This window comes from Zea mays, chromosome 3 (assembly GCF_902167145.1).
Source record: "Zea mays cultivar B73 chromosome 3, Zm-B73-REFERENCE-NAM-5.0, whole genome shotgun sequence".
Lineage (NCBI taxonomy): Eukaryota > Viridiplantae > Streptophyta > Magnoliopsida > Poales > Poaceae > Zea > Zea mays.
This window is the reverse complement of record NC_050098.1, coordinates 181,976,275-181,998,154: the sequence shown is the minus strand read 5'-3', so window position 1 is coordinate 181,998,154 and position 21,880 is coordinate 181,976,275. Positions and strand designations below refer to the sequence as shown.

The following is a 21,880-nucleotide window of genomic DNA, read 5'->3' as shown; positions in this document are numbered from 1 at the left end:
CGGTGGAGTCGGAGGACGCTTCCTCTTCTTGCCCTTGGCCTTCCTCCTGCCCTTGCCATCTTTCTTTCCCGTCATCGGGGTTTTGGAGGAAGTGAGAAAGGAGAAGCAAGGGCGAGTGAAGGAGTTGGCAGCGCACGGTGGCCTATTTAAAGAGGCGAAGGGGTGCCTCATGGTATTCTGGTCGTACAATGAACAATCACCAGCCTTCAAGTGTTGCTTGGGTTTCCAAGAAACCACACACTTCTGTCACCCTTTGGCGTAACACGACACCGGTGATTAGTAAATTAGCTGCTCAGACGCATTATTACGCCCCGTCAACTTAAACAACTATTTTGCGAATAGGGCATTGTACACACCCATTGGGCGCACCCATTAGGTGCACAGATCGGATTTTCTGGAAAACACAATCTTCAAAATATCAACGAAAGATGTGCAAAACGACAAACTCGAGATCGACGGAAGTCTTCTGATCAAGCCTGAGTTAATCGGACTTCTATCGGTTGAATCCAGTCGACAGCCTTAACCAGATGTGTCCTGACTGGAGCTCAGTCGGTCAGGTTTCAGTCTACCTAGTCGCACTAAAGGTGCCTCATATCAGAAGCATGATTTACTCGTATCTAGAGAAGTCAAATAAATCCTACAAGACAAGATCATGGGGACCTTAAAGTTGATTGATCCATCATATGGTGTATTTGGTTGAGGAGTAGAGGAGAATGGAGCGACTCCATTCCTATTTTCTGGATGTTTGCTTTCCAACGAAAGAGTAGCAGAGCGGCTCCTGGAGCATTCATATAGGAATATACCATAAATAGTTGGGATGTCCCTCACTCCGCCAAAATGACCGGACGGGAGCGCTCTTCTGGACGTGAGCACTCTACTCCCTCTCATTCCCTCCAAACTCATATAACTCTCCAACCAAACAAAGAACGAAGTACTTTATTCTATTCTACTCTTCAACCAAACAAAAAAAAACGACTCTATTATGTTTGTGAAACACAGAATAGAACGACTTTATTCTCAGAAACGCCGCTACGTTCCAGTTGACTCCCCAATAAAACACACCCTTAGAAATCTTGTTGGATTTTGGACTTGAATTGTCACTTTGAGCTCAAGCCCAAAGACAACAAGTGGATGTGGATGGCGAAAGACGTACAAAAAATGCACCAAGAAGGGAATCTGTAGAAACATGAATGCATGATGTATGTTTCCGTCGTACACCCGCCTATTTGGCTACTACTAGTAGTACATCTGTACATGGTAGCAGGGTCACGAAATTTTGGAGGTACCAGCGGCCAGCAGTGTATTGCAGGCGCGCAACTGTCCCCGAGTCGCCTAGTCCCGTTGCCGAAAAGGGCCGCCGAACCGTTCTGCACAGCACCCGGCGCCCGACCAGAAATGGCATCAGCAACATCTGGTGGCGCCATCTCCAGACACTGTTCCTCCACATGAGCTCATCACACGTGTGTTTCTCTCATCTTAACATGGGGCATGCACGACAAACAGGGAGTTACCACACCGCCAGACAGTTTTGTCCGTCGGAATAAATCTTCAGCTTCATCGCCTGACATTTTGCAAGCTGACTCTTAGACGAATGGGAAGCTCGACACCAGTTCATAAACAAGTATGTTGGGTCGCCGGACGGCCACGTGCCGGCCCCTGGCGACAACAGGCTGTTGGACGCCTTGTGTTCCTCTAAACGTGTGGCGGTGTGCCGGTGTCAGTATACAGTCAAGCTGGTTGGACCCATCTGCACAATGCTTTTTCTTCGTCGTTTGATGAACATGTTCATCTCTTGTGACTGTTAAGGGACATAAGACTATCCATCCTTATAACTATATTCAAATTCACTTTACGAATAGTACCGTCTACAGTGCAGAACAGTATATATGATTAAACTTTTGGTGCTGGAGTCGGCCTAAACAGGTCCAAAACAAGACCCGTGATCACCCAAAACCAGTACCCGTGATGAAAAAAATGTCGTCGACTCGTCCTGTTGCCCTGATGTTTGGAAAAGCACCTGCGAGTTGGTTAGTGAGCAAAGGCTAGTTAACCTGGTTTTAGATTCTCAAGCATGATAAGTGTTGATTCTAATACACAGCGCTTTACAACCCAATTGATACACGATCCTGCCAACACGTTGTTCCCTGTGCGAAAGTGTGGACCCACATTTGGTTGCGTTTGTTCGCCAAGCCTCGTTAGCAAAACAAACTAGGTCAACATAAACTAGCATAAGCCCAACACAAGACGCGATTGTAATGAGAGAGAGAAAGAGAGCGCAAAATGCAAGTAATAAAAAAAGGCTAAGGGGACCGCACTACAACGCGATTGGTTAGTGAGCAAGCGTTACCCCTAAATTTTTTCCCCTATATCACTTTTTTGAATCACATCATTAACATTTCATCTCCTATGTTTTCATCTCCCGCAGCGGTTCCCCCTAAATACTCCCCCTATACCCCACTACAACTATAAAATATCATTTTCTATATCTACTACCAATTTGTTATCTACTAACAATTACTCGTGGCCCCATAGCCCCATAGCACAGTGCTGTAGGGGATGAACAGTGATCCCCTAGATAGAGGGGGAGAGAAAAGGTGACCGCACGCTAAAGGGCGCTACATGGGGCAGCGCTGCGGCCGTAGAGTGCCCCTGCAGGCGCCATGTAAGAGGAGGGGGCTGGCCAGGGGCAGCGTTGCAGGCAGCCTTAGTGACTAGAAATTGATGGGAATTGGAGTAGAACTAATTTTCCCTTCAATCCGCTAGTCACCAAACCAATCGGACTAGTTCGGGAGTAAAAAACCAGAGGAGGATATTTTCCCTTCTTGAGGACATATCCTGTGCAATCACTCATTTTGGTGCAAGCATGCAATCAAACTATCCAGAGCATACAATCTAGATCCAACGGTTTCATATAGAAGGGGTTAAAAGTAAAATAGGTACTATGTTTTAGGTAGAATGGGTTAAATATAAAATAACAGTCATCATTAGATCTAGATCGAATGCACCAGATCGCTTGATTGTATGCTTGCACCAGGATAAGTGATTGCATATGATATTTTCCCTTCTTATTTAAAATTAAATGAGGGGATTTTAACCCCTTCAATCCACTCAGGTTTTGTGGCTCCTAGACTAGCCCTAAATGATTTATAGTTTAGAACAGAAGTGATATACAATAACAGAAACCATGCATTGGATTAACTAAACAACATTCTAACCAGATCCTAGTAACGAGTAACGACAGAATAATCTATACATGTACTCATTGCAACACTACCAACATACAACCGACAACTGTCCGAACACCACAGATGTGATGCGTGGTACACTGATACTGTGTTTGCAGGGCCTGTGGACATGTTTCACGGGGAAGCTGGGGCAGGTGGTTTCGGAGTCTGATTTTTCTGGTTAGCTGCAGCTTGGGCAGCAGAGTTTCTCGTGTCAGTCGCCATGGACTTCTTTATCTGATGATCATTACAAGAAAAAGAGAATAACACATCAACTCAACATGAAAAGGACAGCAGCCGATGCAAGTAGCAGATTCAACAGTGAGAAGAATGCTCAGGCAGATAGTTATTTTTCGAAACAACATTCAATATACTCCCTCCGCCCCAAAATTGTGGGCGATTTAGGGCATGTACAACATAGAACCCTCTCTTATGGTTTTTCAAGCACAAAACATACACAAGACACTCTTAAATACATTGTCTTAGATTAAATGTTTTAATAAATACATTGTGTTAAGTGCATTAAAGTATGATCATGGCCATTTGGTGGAAAGATGCAGTAAATGGGAAAGGAAGAGGTCACATGTCACATTGGATCCAAAAGAAACGACATGCACCATACAACACAGGCAGGATTTGTATCTTCGTCACCGAGCCAAGCGCTAGGATAGTTGTTTGGTGAAGACAAATCTCTCCAGAAATTTTACAGATAGCCCCCACCGGCAGCTAAAGATACACCGTTTTTAATTGCATTTTACAGATAGCCCCCGCCGGCAGCTAAAGATACGCCGTTTTTAATTGCATTGTACACGCCCTTAGGATCGTGCACACCTACCAATGTTATAGCTAAAAGACCAAAATGTCCCTATGAGGAGAGACCGACAGAGCTTAGAGCTAGAGATATATTAGGAAAAATAAAAGTGTATTGAGAGAAAGGAAATGTGCTTTGGGAAACAAGGTCAAGCATTTTGGAACAACTGTTTTGGGACGGAGGGAATATGTTGGAGTTTTGCCTATTCAACAGTTATATTATGTTTCCAACCCCGATAACATTTTCAAGAACATCCTCATGCCTTTCTCTACTATATAAAGCACCAATTTCAACAGGCGTCCCACATCACACTTCCCGCTTAATGCAAAAATAAAGTAAAATTGTGCAGGAGTGGGGATTGAACCTTGGTCGTTGGCTCCACATTCACACCCACCTAACCAATAGAACACATATTTTTGTGTTTTATTAAAATAAAGTCTATCCATGTGATATATAAAAACCGTAGCAATGCACGAACAACTGACTAGTCAACCATAAGATGGGAGATGTACGGCTATATGCACACAATCAAGCATGAAATTAGATGGGTAGTTGCTCAAATTCTTAAAAAGTGGGTACCAGAGCAAGCCTCTCCCTGTGAATATCATTTATGTGCTGCAAAATCATCAAGACAAAGATGGTTAGTACAGGATGAACAAAAAAGAAAATAAATACTTGGAGAAATTTGAAAACAAGCAATAAATAGAAATGTACAAATATCAATTATGAACTACCTGTTTCTTGTACAGTTTGATTTCATCACCACTGAAGCCTGGCAAGGTGATATTCCAGCTTCTTTCTGTAATGGACAACACTAAGCTACAATAAAACCATATTTTAAGTAAAAGGTTACCTAAAAGGGTAATATCACATATATTCTACAAGATAAAATATGGGAACCTGCATGTAGGAGTACATCTTTTGCTTCTAATGTGCTTGACTTCCTATGCTTTGCTAAAGAACAAGCAAAAGTTGTGACCTGCTTAAAACAGTTATCAGCAAACTACAAGGAGTTCCAAAAGGCGTGAAAAATGAAGTTGATTGATGATATCATGACATACAGATTTGATGATACATGATTCTAACTGAACAAATCTTTTGAAAAGTTTTCATCCACCAATTATTCAATGAAGACCTCATAGAATAATGTAATTTCAACAATAAAGGATAGACCAATCTGATGAACAAGAGGAAGGGAGGGAAATTTTGATAGTCTAACAAAATGGAGATTAGGAGCCTTCAACCCTGTAGGAGTTTAGGCATTTAAAGCAAGATTACATACAGATGAATAGGTTTCCTTGCCTACCCCAACTTGCTTACAAGACTAAAAATGCTCTGTTATTATTCTTCTTGTTGAAAGGAAATACATTTCCAAATTGACAATAAAGCAGAGAGTAGAATAACTTACAGACTCAACAAAATCTTCTGCGATGTCAATAAGAACATCTTCAACTTCAGGATCCAGCTTTTCATTAGGATCAATCTGTCAAGTATTGAATGGTGCATATCAATGCAACAAATGTAATGTTCGCTGCTCGCAGAAATAACCAATACTATTTACTAATATCCTACTTCAACATTCGACCAAGTAGGAAAGCTTTAGCACAGGTCATCAGAAGCACATGAATGGGAATTTTGAAAATGGAATCACAGCCACTTGTGGTAAAACGAAGCATTAAGATCTTGTACAATGGGGGTGTGCACAGCTAAAAAATCTGTTTTTACATAATGTAATTTGCCCCAGATGCTTATATAGAGAATAAGATTCTTAAGTTTGCTCCTGGGGCTTACCAAGGTAGTTAAAGCTTATTAAGATCCCATTTGCATTAGAGGAATTAAATTCTATGCAAGTGCTTATTAAGAACCATTCTCATTTAAGCACTCATGCTTAAGTACCTTGCATTGTACATGCCCTAAGTATCACCAATGAATTCTACTTAGCTCTTGTAAGCTGCTAAAACACAATAGTATGCAGTGATGAAGTATCCTTTATGTTACTCCTATGACCATATGAATTTGAATTATCATTTTCGCCAAAAAAAACAAGCCCAATTGTTGCTATGACTTCCACAGCCACTGTAAAGAACTAGCAAAAGATGTACTTGCAAAATGGATTGAGGAAACCAAAGGGGCCCACTGGAGCATTTTACACTTCTCAATAATCTGCGGTGCGAACTGATGAAATGGTTGATATGTAAGAAAAAAAGAAGAGGAAAAAATGCTGACCATCTACCTTTCAAAATACATTGAAGAAGTAGCAACATACCCATATTTGAGAACAAAAAAGTAGCAACATACCTGTGCAACTAATTCATGTATACTTCTCTTGGTGAGTAATCGAGTACCAGTTTCACTAGCATTTGCATCAGTTGCAGCTGTATCCACAGATTGTAAAACAGCAACATTTTGTATAGCAGGCAAATCAGGCTTTGGTGTCATTGATATTGGAGTACGAGCAGTTGGATGCTGAGAAAGCTGTGGCTGATTTTTAGGGGCAGCAATTTGTTGATTTTGATGTGAGGCACTCTGTTGTTGTTTCTGCTGCTGCTGCTGCTGTGTTAAAATTGTGTTCTGTTGAGGTGGAGTAACAAGTTGAGATTGTTGTGGTCTTGGTTGTGAAACTTGTGGCCTCTGTTGGGGCCTAAATGTTGAAGACGAACTTTGTGGAGTTTGTTGTGAAGCCAGCGAAGGAGAACTCACAGTCACCGGCCTCATTAAAGACTGAGATGGGGGTCTCTGCGGGAAATTAGTTTAATCAACCAGAGATTTATGACATGACTGGGATAAATAAAAAGGTCATTCCTGTGTGCACTGGATTGGGTGAAGAATAGAACTTAAGCAAAAGCATTTAAGGTGCTAGTACTACAGAGGCGGTACAATTAGACAAAAACAGTTATAATAAACCAGAATGATGAAGCATTTGTAGACTAGTAACTGGTAAATCCATGTTTGTAGCAGAACTGCAATGGCGCATCCCATGGCAAACAAGTTGAATATGCATTTTGTGCCTATATTAACTTGGATACCGAACATTGTAACTTTTATGACCAGAGTTTAGATATATGACTACCCCATAGCTTAAACAGAAAGATAAGTTTCCTAAAGTACAATATTTGTTGCTCTAATGAACAAGTTTTTCTTACTTGTGAACCTGGCATTTGGCTACCAGATGGAATAGGAGTTGATGATGGAAGACCAGGTCTGGGCTTCTGCGGACCAGATATTGTGCCTGGACTAATCTGGGATGTATTGAGTGATCCAACAATCCCAATATTCTGAGTCCCAGGGGAAGGTTGCCTAAACTGGAGGCCATCAAGAACAAGGAATCTTCAGCAAAGTCAAAAGCACAGATAAAGGTTGCAACCTACTGATAATGAAAGGCCCCAGACCAGCAGGCAGGAAACAGTTATACTGATTTGACATGCCTTAACTAAGTACAAAGTAATCTACCAAACCAGAGCATAAATGACCTACAAACAGGGATACTACACCATCTATATTTATACAGCTGAATTTGACACTTCCATGTGTTGCAAGGATGCCATGAGTTAACATAGGAGGTGAGAGGAAATAAGCAACTGAGTGTTTTCACTCCACCCCACATTATGAGTTGAATTTGACAGTTTCAGGAGTGGCTAGGGTGACAAGAAATAAGCAGCCAAATCTGTAAGACAAATATCACAAAAGACATGTATGCATTCGATAGTTTGGATTTTTCTCTGAGACCCTATGGTCAATAAGGTGTGCATCGCAAAGTAGGGTTCCAGACTTCCAGTATTCTGTGATAACTAGCTAGCAGAATTTAACCAACTGTGTCTAATGCACACATGTCATGGGGTTAGTGAAAAGAAACCACTGCAGCTAGTACTCACTAGTCACTTGCCATGGTTATTCCAGAGTTAAGCTACATTTCAACCAAGCTTGATCAACTTGCGAATCAAGAAACAAAGCAATGAAATTGACCGGGTAGATAAACCTGTGAAGATGAAGGTGGGGGCTGGTCGGGGCCTCGATGCATCGATCCAAACTGGTGAGCAAGCGGAGGCGGCGGAACGAACCCAGTGTAACCAGCGGGCGTCTGTGCGGAACGCGGCGCGGGCACCCCCAGGACAACCCCTCCGCGTGGTATAGGAGGAGCCGAGGAGGATGCGGCCGGAACGGATGCCGAGGAGGCCGCGGCTGTGGCAGCAGAGGAGGAGGACGACATCGTGATGGGCGCGGCCAGGTGCGTGTAAGGCGTTCTCATTCGCGGCGGCGGCGGCCGCGCGGCGGCGGAGCTGGGGCCAGGAGCCTCTAGGGTTTGAGCAGGGTTTGCGACGGTACCTAGGTTCGGGTTAGGGTTGGCGATGGCGGAGTCCGGGGCGGGTGCGGCGGCGGCGGCGGAAGTGGGTGGGTTGGATGTTGGCGCCGGAGAGGGAGCAGAAGCCAAGGTCGAGGAGGGCGCCGGAGCAGCATCGTCCGGCTGTGAGGGCGGAGGCGCGTCCATGCTGCTGGACGAATTGCCCGGTCCCGGTTGTTCGGTGACATGCGTGCGGGGCAGAGACTATCTACAGAAGACAATCTATTCCACTCTCAGTCGCGTCTCTCTCGCTCTCTCCTTAGAGCAACTCCAGTAGTTTTCTAAAAAACTTCCTAAATCAATAATTTAGTTAGTTAACATGAAAACTATTCTCCAACAGTTCTCTAAATAAACTTTCTAAATTTAACAACTTATTATCTAACCTCATTTTCTCTCTACATTTGGCAACCATTTAACAACTCACTAAACAAAAATATTGACTGCATTATATAGTTTTTTTGACTTATGTTTTATGTGGATAGATACAAAACAAAATTACAATATATATTTAGAGAACTATTGGAGAATTCACATTTTTTTACTCCAAAAGCCATTTAGCAACTTCTTAAATCTGTGATTTAGAGAGCTAAAATTTACATAACTATTGTAGTTGCTCTTATTTCAAATTATGTTGTGTTCCCTATTTTAAATTTCACGTCTACTTTCCCTATTTTAAATTTCACTTTATAAATAGTGTCTACTGCATTACAAAATCTCTCCTTTTTTAAAGCATAAGTTTTAACTGTCATGCGTAACTTTGCGCGTAGGTTTCTCCACGTATGGCCTAACCAACCTGTATAAGCTCATCTCCAGCAGGTCATGTAAACGACCATGTAAAGTACTGTTTACAGAGTCGAGTTTGAAATAGAGAGTGAAATAGTGAAAGAAAAATATGTTCTTGGGCTATTTCTATATTGTTTTGGTGATTAAATGCAAAACACATGATGATTGAGTAAAGGTACATAAAGCAAATTGAGTTTGAAAGAGGACACAATGCAAATCTATATGGACTAAGTAAAAAGGTAAACTCGGTACACTTAGACAATAGTTTTATGTGCTAATCATATTTGTCTAAGTGACAAGGACTTTATGAAACCAAGACAAAAGGAGCAAAAGAGAACAACAAAGAAAAAAGGAAAAAGTGTGTTGGACTGTGTAGCACCGAACAGTCCGGTGCACGGTTCGGTCAACTGCCTGCTCTCGTGAATTCTAGCCTGCATCGGCTATAATTCACTGGACCGTCAAGTGGTGCACCAGACAGTCTGTGTCCCCCACCGGACGGTCTGGTGCCCCAGAATAGGAAACCAGCCAATCACGTGATTCTCTGCCCGTGCATTGTTCATTGTCTGGTGCGTCTGTGGACATAAGTCAACCAAAGCCTACCAAATTGAGCTCGAACAGCTCCTAAGTCCCTTGGGGCTATAAAAGGGGGGCCACTAGCTTAGGTGCATGGAGCACCACACCAAGCACCCATTGAACCATCCTACAACGCCGAGACTTCACAATCACGACATTGTTTCATTGAGATAGAGATTTGGGCGCTTCTTTGAGCTATGACTCCACTGTGTTGTTTTTGTGTGCTCTTTTTCTTGACTTGTGTGTGTTGTTGCTGCAACTTAAGTTCTTGTGTGTGTTTCTACTCCCCTTACCCTTGTGTTCATTCGAGATCATTCAGAACATCCACGATCAAAAATCAAAACTGCAAGCTGGACCTAAAATCTTTGGGCCGATTATTTCCAAATCAACTAAAAGATTAGGGGCTTGTGGGGGACAGATATCCCCCGGGTCCACTAGAAGGCTAGAAGGCCTCACGAAATACTTTGGGCCCATTACTTCGCAAGGCCATCCCTTCGTGGGCCAGGGGAGGAACCACTGGCGGAATGGATTGACGCAAGATTGGATAGACTCGAGCCCAGACGGCTCATTGGGTTTAAGCATCACCCACAGTGTTGATCTGATTCTCCCGCGCAGTGCCCTCAGACGTCGGAACTAAACGAGGATAAGTCGGCATGATTATAGGAAGATAAGTTCAGTCAGTTCACTATTACTTAGGAGCACGTAGTTATCATACCCGCATGTAATGCCCCACGGTCAAGTATATAAGGCCTAGGGGGCACCCCATCAAAAGACAGGTCACTCATTAGCCATCTACTCAAATCTCTAGCATCCTCCATACTAGAGAATTCCCCTGTAACCCACCATATAAAGATCCATACCAGGAAGTAGGGTGTTACGCCTCTCTAAGCGGCCCGAACCTGTATAAAATTGTCTATCGTCTCTCGTGCGCCCGGCACGAACCATCGAGCTACAGTCGGTAACACCATCCTACCCCAAAAGCACCTCAAGGGGCAACCCCAGATGCGTGGTCGGGTCCCAAACACCAACAACTGGCGCGCCAGGTAGGGGGTGTGTCGCTGATCCAAGCTAGCTCAATGGCCATCATTTTCCAGCACAAGATCGCTCTCCGCCCTGGATCTAGAGATGGCAATGGGTACCCGAAACCCGAATACCCGACGGGTTTTACACGATATGAAGGCGGGTACGGGATGATTTCTCTACCCACGGGTATGTTAATGGGTAAAAACCTGTACCCGTTGGGTAGACGGGTACGGGTATGGGTTGATACTACCCATACCCGTCTACCCGTGGGTAAAATATACCCGCATCAATAGCACTATAAACATCTAATAGAGTCTAACTTAGCTAGAATATAACCCTTCTCTAATTATCATTTGTCTAGATACCAAGTTATGTAATCATATAATTTGTTATATGTGAAATTGAAGTTGTTTTTATATGTTTCTTTAATATTTTGAGTGATTGGTATATTGGAATTTAATTCTTTCCTAGCGGGTACGGGTTACCCGACGGGTAAAAATACCCGCGCGGGTACGGGTATGGGTAAGATTTTATACCCGCGAGTATATATGGGTAACCCGATGGGTATAATTTTTTTTATGGGTACGGGTATGGAATGGTACTACCCGACGGGTATGTACCCGTTGCCATCCCTACTTGGATCCGTGTTCTGCTTCGGAACCATCTCGTCCATGGCAGACGAAGAAGGGATTCTGCATCATATAGCGGATCCACCGGAGAAGAAGCCTTCCTCGAAAATCTCCGAAAAAGCCGGAACGAAGCAGGAAATAGCGCAACCTCCAGTGCTCCGGGCAAAGACTACCTCCTGCAAGCCAGGAATAGAGAATTCGCCTACTCGGAGAACCCTGTTGTCCACCTCATCCACGAAAAAATGGACGCGGATTGCAAGGAGAAAAGAAGCAAACGAGATAAAGACCCATCAAGCTGCTCTTCTGGCACCTTCGCCCTCAAAGGAGAACAGAGAGAAGCCTGTCGTCACGACAACTCCATTCTACCCCGATGTCCTCTTCATCGGGGGAAGAGTGGAATCGTCCCCTATCTCCGACGACGAGCCAACCGTGCCTGGAGAAGAACCTCCTCAGCGAGAAGCTCGCCGATAAAGGAACCGACGCCAGAATGCTCGGCGACATCATGAAGCCGGAGAACGAGACCCGGCGTAGCCTGTATCACGAGATGAGATCTCGGAGGTGGGAGAAACTCCTGATGAACGAGTCTTCAGGGAAAGGAGGAATTCCACCACGTGGAAAGAGATCGCAACACAGGAGCTGACGCATTGTCGAAGCTAGGATCCAGTCGAACACAGGTCCCACCCGGAGTTTTCGTCCAGGAAGTGTCGCGCCCAAGCATTCCCTCAGACCAGGCGGAAGAGTGCAAAGTTTTGAACCAGCCAGAGTCAGACTCTAATGACTGGAGAGAGCCTATCATCAAGTATATAAAAAACAAAGAAGAACTGGATGATAAAGCAGCAGCAGAACGCATCGCAAGACAGTCGGCCCACTACACCCTCATAGGGGGCGCACTGTACAGAAGGGGTGCAACGGGAGTCCTCATGAAGTGCATTTCCTCGACTACTGGGAGACAGCTACTAGATGAGATTCATGCCGGACAGTGTGGAATACACGCAGCATCCAGAACTCTGGTTGGGAAAGTCTTCAGGTCTGGTTTCTATTGGCCAACAGCAAAGAGTGATACAGCCGAGTTAGTCCAGAGATGTGAAGCTTGCCAATTCTTGTCAAAGCAATAGCATTTACCAGCACAGCAGCTGCAGACCATACTTGTAACATGGCCATTTGCGTGCTGGGGACTGGACATGATTAGACCCTTCAAGAAAGCTCAGGGAGGCTATACTCACGTGTTGGTTGCCATTGATAAATTCATCAAATGGATAGAGTACAAACCCATTGCTTCTCTAACTTCAGCCAAGGCAGTGGAATTCATACAAGATATAATATTCAGGTTTGGGATACCGAATAACATCATAACCGACCTGGGATCCAACTTCACTAGCTCTGAATTCTTTGATTTCTGTGAACAACGGAGCATCCAGATCAAATATGCATCGGTAGCACACCCAAGAGCTAATGGTCAGGTGGAAAGGGCTAATGGAATGATACTGGAAGCACTCCGGAAGAAAGTCTTCGACAAGAATGAAAAGTTCACAGGGAAGTGGATCAGAGAGTTACCTTATGTGGTTTGGAGCCTAAGAACTCAACCCAGTCGAGCTCTGCATGGAAACACCCACTTCTTCATGGTCTATGGTTCGGAGGCAGTGCTACCTGCCGACGTCAGGTTTGGGGCACTAAGGCTGGTCTTCGAAAGCATAGCTGAAGCAGAAGCTACCAGGCTAGAAGATATTGACGTGCTGGAGGAAGAGCGATTGAATACAGTAATTCAGTCAGCCAGATACCAGCAGACCCTGAGGCGCTGTCATGATAAGGCTATACGACATCGATCCTTTATAGTGGGAGACTTAGTCCTTCGCCGAATTCTAACGGGAGAAGGATGGCACAAATTGTCACTGTTATGGGAAGGGTCATTCACGGTATCGGAGGTCACTCAGCCAGGATCGTATCGGCTTACTCAAATGGATGGCACATAAGTGGGGAATTCATGGAATATAGAGCATCTCAGGAAGTTTTATCCTTAGCAAGACTTCAAATACTATCGGAGCAATGTTGTACTCTGTAATTGGAGAATACGTCATCAATAAAAGATTTCGTTCTCAAAGGCATTCAAACTATTGGTTATCAATTGACTTCTATTTGATTAAGACTTGGAATCAACACACTTACTCGATTTAGGGTGACCACTATACCCTACTAACGGAGCAATCGACTTAAGTCGGCAATGACTTAAGACGGTGCAACATGCTCGCGCTTACTCGACTTAGGGTGACCACTATACCCTACTAACGGAGCAATCGGCTTAAGTCGGCAATGACTTAAGACGGTGCAACATGCTCGTGCTTACTTGACTTAGGGTGACCACTATACCCTACTAACGGAGCAATCAGCTTAAGTCGGCAATGACTTAAGACAGTGCAACATGCTCGCGCTTACTCGACTTAGGGTGACCACTATACCCTACTAACGGAGCAATCGACTTAAGTCGACAATGACTTAAGACGGTACAACATGCTCGCGCTTAATCGACTTAGGGTGGCCACTCTACCCTACTAACGTAGCAATCAGCTTAAGTCGGCAATGACTTAAGACGGTGCAACATGCTCGCGCTTACTCGACTTAGGGTGACCACTATACCCTACTAACGGAGCAATCGGCTTAAGTCGGCAACGACTTAAGACGGTGCGACATGCTCACGTCTACTCATCTTAGGGCAACCACTTTGCCTTACCAGCCAAGCGATTGGCATAAGTCAGGAAAAAACTCCAAAATCATCACGCCGCATTTACTTCAGCAATCGTTCAGGATGACTGTTGAATCCTAACAACAGAAACAAAATGTTATAGTTATCAGCACCAAGGACACATTCTAGTGCTCTATCCACCGAATATCCAAACACAATGATCACACACACATAGAATTCACAAATACATTCAGTATTTTCTAAAAACATTCACTGCGGCGAAACGTCTCTATTTGGTAATGTCTTTCGCAGGGGCAATTGAAGAAGAAGGGCGACTCGAGGCATCAGGCGCAGCCTTGACGTCGGCAACAATGTCATCAGGAACAACCACACCAGGCCTTCTCATCAAGATCCGCCCCACGCGAATGGCTTTGTCCATAGTCTTGTCGCATTGAGCCTTCAAAATGGCGCAATTGTCCTCCGAAACTTTGGTAGCCAATCGAGCGACCTCTAGCTCCTGGGTGATTGACTTCTTGGAGGCACGCAGATCCTTGACGATGGAATCCTTGCTTGACACCAACTGTCTAAGCCGCAAACCTCATCCTGGGACACTTGCAGTTCGCAACGATGATGATCCAGGTCTGACATAGTAAAAACAATGGCTTCTCTCCAATATGGTTAATGAGTTGTTGGCATCACGATACAACCTATCCAGATTGTCACGAGAAGCTGCAAGTGCTCGCCTCTCCTCCTACAAACAAGAATCAACTTTCAAGCATCCAGTAAGCAGTAAGCACGACAGAGCCAATTAAGGAAGTTTACCTCATGAGCTGCCCTTTCAGAGTTAAGCTGAGCATTGAGAGAAAAATTCAAAGAATGCACATCGTCCAAAGAAGCAGAAACCCGAGCCAGGTCGGTCTGACTTTGAGAATACTTCTCTTCAAGGTCAGAGTACCGTCGGGTTGAGTCGGCTTGATGTTGAAGATGTTTTTCCTCAAGCTCAGAGCACCGCTGAGCCATATCTAACAAAGCAGTCAAAGAAGGATACACGGTAAAAAACAAGTTGATCAATCGGCCAAGGAAGAAACAAAGTTACCAACCAGCATTTGACGCCTTCAAATTAGCTATCTGTTTCTGAAGCAGCAATGGGTTCCACTGCGTCAGAGACAGAGCCCCTTCTGGGATAGTGGCACCGTGTGATCTCAACTGAGCGGACATTCCGTCAACCAAAGCATGTTATCAAAGACAAATGAGTACAGAGAAGATGATTTACCAGGAGGAACGATAGAACGAAAGAGCTGAGTTACCTGAAGATTGGAAAAAATGAGGGTAATCCCAAGTCAGGAGAAGCTGCATCGTAGCTCGATGAAGGAAGATCAGCCGGAATAATTTGAAGAACATTGTCAGGGGTTGACTCAGCCCCGCCAGTGGATATCAGAATTCTTGCATCTGGCTCGTCGACCTCCAAGGCGACTCGTTTGCTCGAAGTCAAAGAAGCACGCATCGCCATCACCCCATCAGATCGTGGTGGAGATGACCCAACATGGACATCCATGGAGGTGTGGAAGGAGAGCTCACTTGGACACCCTCGAGGGCTAGGTTGTAGCTCGCGCCACCCACCAGAGCCGGATCATTACCGGCAACACCCTCAGGGGCTGGGTTGTAGCTCGCGCTACCCACTAGAGCCGGATCACTACCGGCGACACCCTCGGGGGCTGGGTAACTGCTAGCACCACCCTCGGGGGCTGGGTTTTCTACAACAGCCACCTCTAAGGCAGAAGGATCCTCAGTCACCTCCATGGGAGTCGGGCAATCCTGACCAACTTCTTGACATCGAAGACTGCCTTCCAAAGTCGACAATGCGCGAGATACTGCTCGGGATACCTCTAATCCTACATCTGGAATTTTAGAGCAAACATCCATCATGTCGCCAGCAGTCGGCTCCGACAGCATATCTTCAGGAATAACATCCTCAAGGGCCTCATCAAAATCTGTTATGGACAATTCTTGAAGGCTGACAAGAGCAGACAGAGCTGGAGAAGGAATATCACTATCCCCCCTACTACCTCTGTAACGCCGGCTATTCTTACAAATTAGCGGAACTTCTTCTTCCTCTTCTTCGTCCTCATCAAAAATACGAACAATATCCAGTGCACGGTCACACCCATTGGGGTCAGCTTCTACACGGTCACACCCATTGGGTTTAGCTTCTGCACGGTCACACCCATTGGGTTTAGCTTCTGCACGGTCACACCCATTGGGATCAGCTTCTGCACGGTCACACCCATTGGGATCAGCTTCAACAAGGTCACACCCATTGGGTTCAGCTTCAACATGTACACCACCATTGGGATCAACCTCAGTAGGGACATCTACCGGTACATCTTCATAAACAGAAGCAGAAGGGCCAGCATCCTGGTCCAAGCATGATAGTCGCCGAAGCCGCCTCTTCTTCTTCTTCTTCTTCTTCTCCTCAACAGGCGTAGTTGGACGGCTAACCTGGCGAGGACGTTTTGGGCGTGTACCCTCAGGCTTTCAGGAGTCCACTGTTTTGGTAACCTCTTGTCTAACCGTAACAGCCATCGGTTCAGCATGGGCCGAGTCAGAAGATTCTCCGGCCAACATATTGAGTACAACATATATTTCTGCATGATCCAGACTTGCTGTCATCGAAAAGTGAACTTGCCTCTCATCATTGGGAAGATCAAGAAGAGGAGCAACCAGAGCTTCAATGTCTTCAGGAGAGGGTCGCACTCTAAGACCCAAACCACTATCACTAGCAGGAGGGTTGGACACAAAATTGAAAAATGACCTAGGAGGTGGCAGATTCCAAGCAGAATAAGCAACAGGAGCACCAACATTTGATACCTTACCCCTCAGGATCATGTCTAGTCGGCTCACCAGGACCTCAGTAGGAATTTTCCTGTTGGTGACCCGAGTTGAGTCAGTAATACCACTGTACAAGTAAGCTGGATACGCCCTGACTTTCAAAGGCTAAATATTCTTGAAAACAAAGTCAGCAACCATAGCTTCGGCAGTCAGACCTCTCTCCTTCAGCAGACAGATCTCAGCAAGCAGAACCCTAGCCTTCGTCACCTCCAAGGCAGTGGGAGACTCAACCCAACTCGGAGTGCGTACATCTGGCTGTCTCCCCGACCGAGGGGGGGAGGGACTTGCCATGGTTTTCCACAATAAACCATTCAAAGCGCCACCCTTTAATGCTGTCCTTGAGAGGAATGTCAAGGTATTCCGTCTTCCTCCCGCGGTGCATTTCCAGACTTGCACCACCAACGAGCTGGTGCTGCCCCCAGCCATCCCAGGTCGACAGTGATACAAATACTTCCATAATCCGAAATGAGGAAGAATTCCGAGGTAGGCCTCACACAGATGTACAAAGATGGAAATTTGTAAGATGGAATTGGGATTCAGGTGAGTCAGATTCAGATTGTAGAAATCAAGGATGCTGCAGAAGAAGGGAGAAATGGGAAGAGCAAGACCGCGGATGAGGAAAGGAACGTAGACGACAGACTCGTGGGTATCTTCTGTCGAAACAGTGACCCCACGGTAAATCCGCCAAGAACAGAGCTATTTTGGAGGAAGAACTCCAACATCGATAAGGCGGAGGAGATCTGATTCTGAGAAAACAGACATGTGGTTACCTACGAACGACAACTGGCTATTGGGTCGATGGGAGGAATGACTACCGCAGCAGAACTCTGGCTCTTCTGCTTGGGCACCATCGCAATCTCGCCGGTGGGTCGAACAAGGGCGAAATCAGAGGAAAACAAAGGAGTGTTTTGAAGCGGAAATGTGAAGTTAGGGCTCAGAACTCAAGAGCGCATGACGACATGAGTATAAATGGGGTTTTCCTGGGTTGGGCACCGTTTCTAAAAAAGTGCCAAGTCATCACTCGGGAAAACGAGATTTCCGACAGCACCTACCATAGCTCGGCTGTTATATCTAAAACGTCGATAGAGTCAAATACCACTCGGTCGTTACCTCTAAAACGCCGACAGCGCCTGCCATAGCTCGGTCGTTACCTCTAAAGCGTCGACAGAGTCAAATACCACTCGGTCGTTACCTCTAAAACGCTGACAGTGCCTGCCATAACTCGGTTGTTACCTCTAAAACACCGACAATGTCTGTCATAACTCGACCATTTTCTCTAAAAACACCGAGACTCACCAAGCATGGCGCAACAGTTACCAGTTATTGCTTGGTAATTATTTCTAATAACGTCAGCAGCGTCGGGCACGAAGGCAAACTATCAATCAACTATAAAAGAAGAACGGCGGAAAAGCAAAAGGTTGCCTAGAACAAGCTGAAATTTTCTTGGATATATAGAGGAGGGAAGTTTTTCCACAAACTTAAAGACCAACTCATTATGAGTCGGCCTTTTCTCCCTTTTTCACTACACTACATTACATTACTACATTACTCACACTACACTATACTACTAACTACTACTACATTATTCTGCTACTACTACTACTATTACTAATTACCTATACTAATATTTAAACCAGTGGCGCTTTGCCACTGGTCTTGCTGCTGCCACCGCTGTCCTTGCTGTCGCCGTCACCTTTGCCACCGTCGTCGTCGCCCTTGCCACTGTTGCCTCCGTCGCCCTTGCCGTCGCCATTGCCGTCATCACCGACGTCGCCCTCGTCGTTGCCGTCACCGCCGCTCCTCTCCTCGAACGAGTCGGAGGAGTTCTCCTCATCCGAGGAGACCTCCAACTCATCCGAGCCCTCGAGCCCGGAGCGCTCGACGAGCCGGATGTACGTCCACACCTCGGCGGCGATCCCCTGGAAATCGTCCAAGTCATCGGATGACACCGGGGGAGAGGCGTAGACCGGCGACCCCTCAGACTCGGAGGAAAACTCCTCCTCCGAGTACTCAGAGTCACCAAAGTCCTCCGTGGGGGAACTTGGCTCACGCTTCCGCTTGTCGCCGGAGAGGTGCGACAAACTTCCACCCTTCTTGTTCTTGCCCATGGTCGATTGGAAGAGAAGAGAATAGTGGGAAATAAGCAACAAATGGCCAGGAGATGTGTGAAGACACCAGCGAGGAAGGCAGTCTATTTATAGAGGCCAGAAGCAACCGCTCATCTCCTACCATGGTCACTGAATAATCGCAAGTATTCAATAAGCAATTCAAATCGTCTGGAAGCAAGGCAGGCAGCAGGCGCCGTTTCACGTAACACGACACCATTCGGAGGACATCCAAGAATTTTCAATAGATTTTCCCAAGCAGTCACATCCACACATTATATGCAATGAATGTATCAAGACAGAAGAAAGATATCGATAGAGATCGGAGGAAAGCCAAATATAGCCACTAAAGTACAAGTCTAATCAACAGAAGCATTGAAGCACAAAGCGAAATGAAGACCAGCCAAGAGCCATCTACCAGACGTCCAATCTGTCGCCGATCAAATAAATTTCAAACCTAACAGGACATGGGTAGATCAAGCTGTTATTCTCTAAAACAGGAAATGAATACAACATGCTGATCTCTAAAGCATAAGCTGATGATATAATGATGAGTTCTAAGGCATGAGACGAAGATAAGATAATAACCTCTAAAAGCATGAGATGAAGACCTTTGAGTGGATTATTTCCAGTAATCCACTCAAATCTCGGGGGCTACACCCATTGGGTGCACCTCCGGTGCACCCAATGAATCCTCAACCCCTAAAGACAGAATGTTGATCTCTAAAGCATGGACCGACGACGAAATGCTGATTTCTAAGGCATAAGACGAAGATCAACCAATGATTTCTAAAAAGCATAAGATGAAGACCTTTGAGTGGATTATTTTCAGTAATCCACTCAAAGCTTGGGGGCTACACCCATTGGGTGCACCTCCGATGCACCCAATGAATCCTCAACCCCTAAGGACAAAATGTTGATCTATAAAGCATAAGCTGGTAACCGAGCACTGATTTTCGAAGTATAAAGTGAAGACCGTTGAAAGAGCTGAAGAAGGATAACAGAAGTTTGTTTTTACCAGATTGATTAGAGTTCAGAAGCAACAATTCGACAGGTGTACTTTCAGAACATCCACGACCTAAAATCAAAACTGCAAGGTGGACCTAAAATCTTTGGGCCGATTTTTTCCAAATCAACTCAAAGATTGGGGGCTTGTGAGGGACAGATATCCCCCGGGTCCACTAGAAGGCTAGAAGGCCTCTCGAAAGACTTTGGGCCCATTACTTCGCAAGGCCATCCATTCGTGGGCCAAGGGAGGAACCACTGGCGGAATGGATTGACGCAAGATTGGATAGACTCGAGCCCAGATGGCTCATTGGGTCTAAGCATCACCCACAGTGTTGATCCGATTCTCTCGCGCAGTGCTCTCAGACGTCGGAACTAAACGAGGATAAGTCGGCATGATTATAGGAAGATAAGTTCAGTCGGTTCACTATTACTTAGGAGCACATAGTTATCATACCCGCATGTAACGCCCCACATTCGAGTATATAAGGCCTAGGGGGCACCCCATCAAAAGACATGTCACTCATTAGCCATGTACTCAAATCTCTAGCATCCTCTATACTAGAGAATTCCCCTGTAACCCACCATATAAAGATCCATACTAGGAAGTAGGGTGTTACGCCTCTCTAAGCGGCCCGAACCTATATAAAATTGTCTATCGTCTCTCGTGCGCCTGACACGAACCATCGAGCTACAGTCGGTAACACCGTCCTACCCAAAAGCACCTCGAGGGGTAACCCCAGGTGCGCGGTCGGGTCCCAAACACCGACACCAAGATGACGTCTGAGGAAATTCTCAGAAAATTCGTAAGCGGGAGCATGATGGTGAAGGAGGCAAGGTACGTAGATGACATTGCCAATGGACCACTTTCTCTCTACGAGCCACAGACTTTTGCTCTCAAGGAAACAAACAGCAAGAAGGCGCTACCTAACAAGGTGGCGCAAGTGGAGGCTGTCGAGCTTAACAAGGAAGAAATGGTGCTTGTGATCAAGTGTTTCAAGACCGCACTAAAGGGACGCAAGGAGTACCCCAACAAGAATAAATCTAGGGGAAAGTGTTCGTGCTTCAAATGCGGTAAGTCTGGTCATTTTATTGCTCAATGTCCCGATAATGAAAATGACCCGGGACAAGAGAAGAAATGGAAGAAGGAGAAGAAAAAGAACTATCGAAAGGCAAAGGGTGAGGCTTAAATCGGCAAGGAGTGGGACTCGGACTGCTTGTCATCTGACTCCGATGACGAGGGACTTGTTGCCTCCACCTTCGAAAAGTCCTCCCTCTTCCCAATTGAGCAACATACCTGCCTCAGGCTAAGGAGATGTAACATCCCAAATTTGATCCCAAGGTTAGAAACCCAAAAACTCCTAACCCCCCTTAATTATCTCCTAAGGCCCCCACCTCATAAGACATTTCATTCATCATATGCATACACCATGGTTGTTAGTAGCACCTCACATAGAATATGTTTGACACCCAAGAAATATAGAAAAATATTTGTTCAAAAGAAAAAGGAGATTAAAGAGAAAGAGAAATAGAAATAGACATAGAAATAGAAAAAGAAAAAAAGAAAATCTCCCCCCTCGGCTAGGCCGAATCTGGCCCAACCCTCTCTCCCTCCCTCCCGCGCGCCGCGTTCCCCGCCCGGTCCACATGGCCCATCTCCCGCGCGCCCGCCCTCGCTTGCGTCATGCCTCCCCTCCCGCTGACCGCTCGGCCCCACTCGTTAGCCGCAACACCCCACCCGCTCACAACCGCGCTCCCTCTGGCAAGCGGGCCCCACTTGTCAGCCCCTCCCTCGCGCCTGTGATCAAGCTATCGGCGCGAT

At 45.6% G+C, this 21,880-nt stretch overlaps 1 protein-coding gene across 5 annotated transcripts; it reads right to left on the bottom strand.

Moving 5' to 3' along the window:
- Positions 1-3,036: 3,036 nt before the first annotated feature.
- On the bottom strand, positions 3,037-8,622 carry LOC103650984 (transcription initiation factor TFIID subunit 12). 5 transcript variants are annotated; one of them, XM_008676578.4, is made up of 8 exons: positions 8,012-8,622; positions 7,179-7,337; positions 6,334-6,771; positions 5,444-5,518; positions 4,936-5,014; positions 4,770-4,849; positions 4,615-4,650; positions 3,037-3,461 (listed from the first exon to the last, which is right to left on the bottom strand). In XM_008676578.4, exons 1-8 carry the CDS (start codon positions 8,519-8,521, stop codon positions 3,360-3,362), a joined length of 1,479 nt encoding a protein of 492 aa, XP_008674800.1. In that variant the 5' UTR covers positions 8,522-8,622; the 3' UTR covers positions 3,037-3,359. The 5 variants fall into 5 exon arrangements, 4 of the variants coding, with proteins under 4 accessions (XP_008674800.1, XP_008674801.1, XP_008674802.1 ...); XM_008676579.3 differs by having other exon boundaries at positions 4,770-4,834; XR_004857308.1 differs by having other exon boundaries at positions 3,041-3,461; positions 4,770-4,854.
- Positions 8,623-21,880: the final 13,258 nt, after the last annotated feature.

Coding starts and splice junctions, on each gene's coding strand:
- LOC103650984 (XM_008676578.4), bottom strand. CDS start 8,521: ATGGACGCGCCTCCGCCCTCACAGCCGGACGATGCTGCTCCGGCGCCC. Junction 4,651..4,769: donor TCAAACTGTACAAGAAACAG/GTAGTTCATAAT, acceptor ATGATTTTGCAG/CACATAAATGATATTCACAG. Junction 3,462..4,614: donor ACAGGGAGAGGCTTGCTCTG/GTACCCACTTTT, acceptor AATGATCATCAG/ATAAAGAAGTCCATGGCGAC.